The following is a 7,351-nucleotide window of genomic DNA, read 5'->3' as shown; positions in this document are numbered from 1 at the left end:
CGCTATTATGTTCAGTTATGTGTTTAAGAAATGTTTCTGCTATGTATTTGAAACTGTTGTTGTCTATTTTTTAGCTAAATGAGTAAGAGAAGTAAAAAACCTGAACATCAGTTAGGGGTACTACAATCTATAAAGATTGGCCAAAAATACAGGAAAATGAAGAAAGGGTACCCAAACTGTGTAGACACTCTTTGTGGTATATTCCAGCTGCTGCAAGATCCTGTTTAGCAAGAGAGGGAGAAGTTTCAAAGGGGAACAAACTGGCTGAAAAAGAGGTGCTCTTGATTTTGCTGTGCCAAATGGAAATAGCAAGAGGAAATAAGTGAATATCTGTAACCAGAATGGTAGAAACAAAGTTTCACAGCATCACAACACCTGACCTGTTGACCTAAAGGGATTGACTTCTGACAAAAAGTCATAAAAAGTCTTTTGATAAAATTAGCACACCGATGAACTAATTATTTTGGCCTTTTTCGAAACCATCTTTTGTCCCCGTCTTGCAGAGCATGGATGTGAGGTCTTTCTGTCTGTTTGATGACACTCCCTGACACTCCCATAACTGTACCTTGTAAGCGGTCCACTCCGAGTGGACCATTTTGGTGTTTATTGAAGATCAATTCTTTTCCAGTTACATGCAGTAAAAAGGAGCACAGTTTAAAATCTGTGCTATGCTAAGTCCAGTTACAGATTTTTACTCTGCAGGAAGTCCCATTCAGCTATGTCCTTCAGGACTACTGGAAAGTGTGCTCTTTGGCATCATCTTCCAAGCAAAGCTGAAACTGGGAGAAGCTTGGTGACAAAACCAGCCTGTTTGACCCTTTGCACTACCCAGCAGCTGGCAGACACCATTCTGTAGTTCCTCAGGGACCCTTCAGAGGTATTGCTTTGCAGGGCCTTGGAGTGTGATGTAAGTGAAGGGATGTACAGAAATTAGCATGGAAAGACCTTTCAACCAGTTTGGCATGGAACTCTTCTCACCTCTTTGAGCAACTTTTGCTTCTTACATGAAGTGTCTCTTCAAACTGGTTATACCCAGTTTAGGAGTTCCCCATTATTACTTATTGTTGAACACACACAGCAGAGAGATAGGATTAACGTGATATAAGGCTAAGAATTAACATGCTTACCACCCTGGTGAGTCTTTGCTGTCCAGACATTACTCAAGTGGAAGAGGGCTGGTCTTTGCTGCTCCCTAGAAGAGGCTAAGTTGCTAGTTGTTACCTTTCAGGTTTTAATTTTTTTAAAAAATTGAGATTTTTTACCTCCTTATGCAAGTGTTTCATTTCCTGAAGCCTTGCTATGCTGCTATTCTATCCTGACAATAACTTTGGTCTGTGTGGTTTTACTTTTCTATTTTACATGGCCTTCACTCGTGTGCTTTTCCATACTTAAACAACAAACTTCTTAGTAAATCTGAGTCAATAACACAAAACTGGGCTGCATCAAGTTAGGTCCTTGGTGACAGACAGCTGAACCCTGACCTGAGGGTTGCAGACAAGGGAGGGCACTGATTGCAGAAGCAGCACTTTGTACAGGGAAGAAGATACAGGTATATTTTGTTGGGTGGAAATGTATTTCAAATAGAATACCTTTAGTGGAGGTGAAGTGAGTTGTAATTATGGGTGGAATTTTGCTGAGAGCAAATTTTTTTCACAGAAACTCCCTCCTGTATTCACATCTTGCCTTAGATAATGTTATCTGATGTGTGGTTAGAGTCCCACAATGGCTACAAAACTTTTTGCTATTCCTTATAGCCACAGGAAAGCACAACTGCTGCCCTCAGCATTGCCTGTTCACTGTTCTACATGGATGAAAGGGGTGTTTGGAAGGTGCTCTTCTAGGCTACAGGCTCTAGTCAGACTTTTTATTAATAGCGTGTTGTGACAGATATGTTTAGTAAATGCCTAGAATAACATGTTGAGTAACAGTGTTTTGGGGGCTGTTTGAAGCCTAGTAGAAGTAAGACACTACTGTATTAAAGTGCCTCAGTTTTGTCAATTGGGATGATGTGGTGGTTGACTTGGAATGGCAAGAGTGGAAACGTGCTCTAGCCATGCTCCTTACAGGATGCTTTAAGAGAACCAGGTAAGTCAGTGTCCTTAATAACACAAACACAACTCCGGGTTAATTTATTGTATTAAATGCAGGTCATGGTAAGCTTATGAAGTAAAGCATCAATCAAAATCTCACTGGTGTTTCGATCAATACTATGACTATCTTTGCTGAGATGCACTCATAAGTTACTAATCATATACTGGTCAAAAATACAGGTACCAAGGAAACCATGCAGATATTAGCCAGGAAACAGGTATAATTAGGTAAAATTAAAAAGAGGGAGGAGGTTTTAATTCTGATGTTTTAGATTGCATATCAATAAGAAGTATCAAAAAAGCATGTTGCTCGTAGTTTTTTCAGCATTTTTCTGGTTGGAACTCTCAGCAACCTTAAACTACAAAGTTGAGAAAACTGAGGAAAAATGCAAGCAGATTAGAAGTCAGCAATTAAATGTTAAGGGCTGGACTATTTGCCTTCACTGCCTTGTTTTTTTCATGAAGCTTCAGGGGCAGGAGAGGAGGAATGTAATTTTTCTATATGTGTGTTGTAAGGAGAAGGTAAGGGGTATTTTGAGATTATTCTGGGTTTGTATTTTTTTTTTTTTTTTTAACTTCCAACAATCTGGTTTTCCTCTCTGGGAGATTGAAGAGTGCAAACTGCATTTCCTTTGAAGTCATATTTGGCATAAGGCTGGGTGAAAGCCTGTGTGCAGAGAGCTTTTATGGCTCCACCTTACTCTCAAATAACAAAGCCAGAAGAGCAGGTTTAATGCAAGGGAGCAAAACTCTGCACTTGTTATCTGTGGAGGGCTGTCTGATTAGAACAGTTAGGAGCAGTAGAGGGGTGGTCTTTGAGGCACAGGGTGGTTTCTGGGTGCTGCCTTACTTCGGAAGGAAGAAAAAGGACATACACTTTCAGCACATATGGCTACATGGCTTAAGGTTGAGCTTTTAACACTGCAGTTCATATTTTTCCATTGAACAGTGAACATAGGGTGCTGTCTAGGAGCAAGTAATAACTCATTCTAGGGGAGAGCAGAATCTGCCAAAGAAAAGGATGCTCTTGGATTTGTTGTGTCTGATGAAGAAGTGGAAAGGGTGGTCAGCCTTAAATTTCAGAGCATGGCTAACTGGTAGACTTGTTACTGTTACAGTTACAGTAGCAGCAGCTGCCTCAGTGCCTTTCTCATCAACTGCAACAAAAGACTTGTGAATAATTTTGGAGATGAGCACATCACCCTTCTCAGCCATTCCACTGAAATCAGCATTGCTGCTGAAGGCGCTGAGCATTCCCATGCTGCCCAGATTATCACCAAGGTCGTATCTCTCCTCCAGTGTGAACTTAGGTAGGTATAGATCCACAAGAGTTTCAGTCATCTTCTTGGAATCAGTCCATTCGGACAGCTTCTCGTATGTGAGTTCTCTCTCCAGCTATCATTTAAGAAAGAGAAGGAATTTGATGTTTACAAGGGAGAAAAACAATTTCCTAACAATGAATTAGTCAATTTCATGACAATTTAATGAATGAAACAATCTTTAAATGGCAAATCTAGCATTTAGCTGAAAGCACAAAATATAGATTGGTTTCTCTGATGATCAGAGGCAAGGTGTGCAACAAATACCTGAGACTTAAGGCTGTAAAGTTTTGAGAACCATTTCTCCAAAATTCCTTGCAAAAGAAAAGAGAGGGCACTCAACAGCTGCCATCCCCTAAGTCAGTTCTTTCATAGAATCAACTAGGTTGCAAAAGACCTTTAAGATCATCAAGTCCAACATTTACCGCACGACTGCCAAGTTCACCACTAAACCATGTCACTGTCTTTAAATTCAGTGCTGATGTGAAGGAAATTGCTAAGATATTGCCAGCGGTGTAGCAAATGGTTTGGTCCAGTTCCATAGAAACAAGTGTTAATATTGCACCTATTTCCTTGGCAATTTTAAAGCAGACTGATTCCAGCAAAATCTTTCACTGCCGTTCTCTGTCCTCAGCCTTATGTTACCAGGGTTCAGCTCAGATCAAAAGAAGGAGAGCAATGACAGGTATTCTTGAAATAACAGAGGCCAAGAATTTTAATGTCTTGCAATTGTAGTAACTACAGTGGCAGATCTCATTATTATAGCAAATCAGTCACATCAAAATCCTAGTTTTTCAGGCAGCAAACGAATGTGTGTGTGGCAAACAGAACGAGAACAAGATGGGTAGTAAACTTCCAGGTCATGGAGAAGAGGTGTCTGTTATCTCAGGAGGAAGCTGTGAATACTTGTACAGTACTGTCACTTCTGAATGGGCAATGAAAGGAGATTTAACCCTTACAGGTCATGTGGGATTGGGTGTCAGTCATGGGACTGTAAAGAGCTAAGCATCTGCTTATGCACAGTGTTAACTGTTTTCAGTTATTATCAAACTAAGGGCACTCACTGTGGAGGACCTTCTTGGCATTAGATAAGTATTAAATTTATTCAGCTATTGAGGAGATCAAAGAGCATTTCCTCAGAGGGCAAAGTACAGCTTCCAGCCTGTCTTTTTTTTATTTTATAGCTGAGTGGTGATAAAAAATGGATGTAGCATACTTTTTTACCTGTTCAAGACCTGTAGTGGCATCTTTGATGTCATCAGGAAGGAGGATGAACATACTGAGTTCATGTTTCACGTATGGCAACTCAATCATTTTGAAATTCAGTGTTTCCATGATGAGAACTGGAAATGTATTTCTTACGCACATCATCTTCACAGGCTTGGTCTTGTTCTGTGAAGTATTTATTTATAAGTAAGAAATCATTTCTTGAAAGGAAGGATGATGGTGACTCAGTGCAGTAGAGGGAGAGGACATTTTTGTAAGCAGCTTTTACAACAGTGATTTGTTATTCATTTCCAAAGTCTTTCTTGACTAGACAATGTTTCTTATCTTGTCATTTGTCCTAGAATATTTTGCTGAGTTCTGATTTTTCTTTTCTTCCCAAAACATGGACAGCAGCCCACATAAGAGAGTTAGAAATGTCTGCGGGGATTATGGAGATGGAGCAGCTATGGGATATAGTCTTACAACACTGCAACAGGGAAACAGCTATGGTTTAAGAGGATGAGTTTTGTGCACTTCTTCTGTGGCCCCCCCTCTCTGGCAATAAAAAGAGCATTTTGCTCTTTATGTCACAGCCCTTAACAGGAGGTGACACTATTGTCTCAGCAAAGGGGCTCATAGAGAGGGATATTCCTGGAAAGCAGTCACCTTTGCAGGAGTATGTAACCTCTCTTAACATCTGCAGCCCTTAATTCAAGGTAGCAGCCATTGTATACATGCTAATCAGAAAGCAGAAGCTATACACTTGGTGGAAATTGCAGAGAGCTCTTGTCTTTTGATGGGAATTCATTGACACCTCTTCGAGATACATCCACTCACATTTCTTCTAGTCTTGCCCAACCATGCAGCCATTCAGGGTACCCTGAGACAGCTGTATCGGGGCAGGTGTGCTTGTGCCTAGCTAGGCTGCTCAGCACAGAGGCCCAGGAACTGCACTCACCTATGACATGGCATTTAGTTCCTCCCCATGAAGCGTGGAGTCTCAAAATCATGATTTTACAACTTAGCCCTTTTAGCACTCTTTAAAAAAATGTCTTAAGTGACTCTAGCACTTCTGGAAATGGTAGCTGTTACCTGGACCTCATTAACATCTACCTGAGCAGCATCTTAATGTTGCAGTGAGCTGAGCACTGACACATTTTGCTGTAACCAGCTTTTTACAGAGAGCCTAGTTACTACAGGGTTACCTAAAAGATTTATGAAATGGATTTCAGCAGTAGCTGTTGTCACCAGGATGTTTACAGTAAGAAGGTTACTGGAGGAGTTTACCTTGCTCAGTCGGAAGGGTTGCAAAACTGTATTCTCTTCCGGAAATTTCACTTCCCATTCTGCCTTGAAGTAAACAGCATTTACTAGGATCAGCTTCGTGGAGGTTGCCACATCTCGTGGATTCAGCAGATTCTTGATTTTGCCTTTTGAAATCAGAGGAGTTGGTTTTATTCTAGTGTATCACAGTGAGGACGTGTTTACTGACTTTTCTCTCAGTTCAGCTCCTTAGTGAAAAAGTCCATGCCTCAGTGCTGTACTCCTTAAAATACTCCCCTGACATCAATCAATTAGCTTGTTTAAGTTTCTAAAGCTGTTTGCTGCTTGATTCTCCTGGCTAGCTGACAGAGATTGACTCCTTCCCCAGGAAACATCACAGCTTCATGGCAAGCAGCTAGAAGCAGGAAGCCATATACTGTCTCACCAGCTTGTTACACCAGGTAAAAGAAGGCCAGCACCTCTGGCTGGTGCAGAGTGGTATAGCTGGGTAGGCATTCCCACCTGCCTTGGAGCACACTGGCAAGCAGAGGTGTTTCTCTTCTCTGCCTTCTCTGCCTGTGATGCATGGGTGCAGCATCAGGGCAGCAGTTGTGCTTGAGGACCAGCTGATGAAGAGCACTGCAGAGCTCATGGGAGTCTCCCCAGGGAGCTCACTGAGGTCTGGATTGGGTATCTGAAGCTGCTTAAGTGTGCTGCTCTTTCTCTGTCCTCCCACTGCGTCTCTGCTCACTGTCCACATTGCAAGGCATGACCTGGCTGCTGCAGTAGCATGTGGAGAAGCAAGGGCACCTGCCCAAAGCAAATGGCAGGCTGACTTAATAAGAGAGGAAAAACGTTGGGTTGAGTTCAGCTTACCCTCAGTTTGTTTTTCAACCCAAGTGTTAATTTCCTTTCTGGCTTGTTCCAGTGCTGTCTTAAAGCTAACCTTGTGTGGCTCTGCTTTGTAGTAGTTCTTACTGAGCTGTATGTATACCTGAAAAATGAAACACACACACATGTAAAAAGAAGTCAGTTCTATACTATACTGGATTTTTCAGTCCCAAAGGGAATTTTTTAGCTCTTGGACTTCTTGATAGATTCTGGGCCTAGAGTACTGCAGGCTTTTATTTGTTACTCTCTGTTAGACTACAGATTAACAGTTAAGAAATAACCAAAGGACAGAATATTCTCTTCTTTTGTTCCCACTTTCATTTGGAAAAAGGAGGAAGACTGTGCACATCCCATGGATGTGCTTATTTTAATGCCTCTTTTATAACTGTATATGTTGGGGGTTCCAGTAATAAAGACATGTTGCACGAAAAGGCACCCCTACCCTATAGCCAGAGGGCAGTGAATCCTTAAATACTATGAGCAAACCAACTGGTAATTTTCCAGATAAGTGTATTACTGGATTCCAGGGATCTTAGTTACAGTATTCAGGGGCAGCTTCAAACCTGATCTATTAATGGCAGG

The 7,351-nt window shown here is 41.4% G+C and overlaps 1 protein-coding gene across 1 annotated transcript in view; it reads right to left on the bottom strand.

The window, feature by feature from the left end:
* Window positions 1-2,114: 2,114 nt before the first annotated feature.
* Window positions 2,115-7,351, bottom strand: part of LOC133267209 (heterochromatin-associated protein MENT-like) — a 29,358-nt gene continuing 24,121 nt past the window's right edge. The window contains exons 6-9 of the mRNA XM_061449327.1: window positions 6,755-6,872; window positions 5,903-6,045; window positions 4,634-4,801; window positions 2,115-3,485 (exon numbers count right to left, since the gene is read on the bottom strand). Coding sequence (XP_061305311.1) covers window positions 3,075-3,485; window positions 4,634-4,801; window positions 5,903-6,045; window positions 6,755-6,872 — 840 coding nt within the window. The 3' untranslated portion in view covers window positions 2,115-3,074. The remainder of the gene's footprint in view (window positions 3,486-4,633; window positions 4,802-5,902; window positions 6,046-6,754; window positions 6,873-7,351) is intronic.

The sequence above is a fragment of the Pezoporus flaviventris genome, unplaced genomic scaffold (assembly GCF_033815535.1).
Source record: "Pezoporus flaviventris isolate CSIRO_AGI_PZ_B2104156 unplaced genomic scaffold, CSIRO_AGI_Pfla_v1 ptg000007l, whole genome shotgun sequence".
Classification (NCBI taxonomy): Eukaryota; Metazoa; Chordata; class Aves; order Psittaciformes; family Psittacidae; genus Pezoporus; species Pezoporus flaviventris.
The sequence above is the reverse complement of the archived record's forward strand: the minus strand, read 5'-3'. Positions and strand labels throughout refer to the sequence as shown.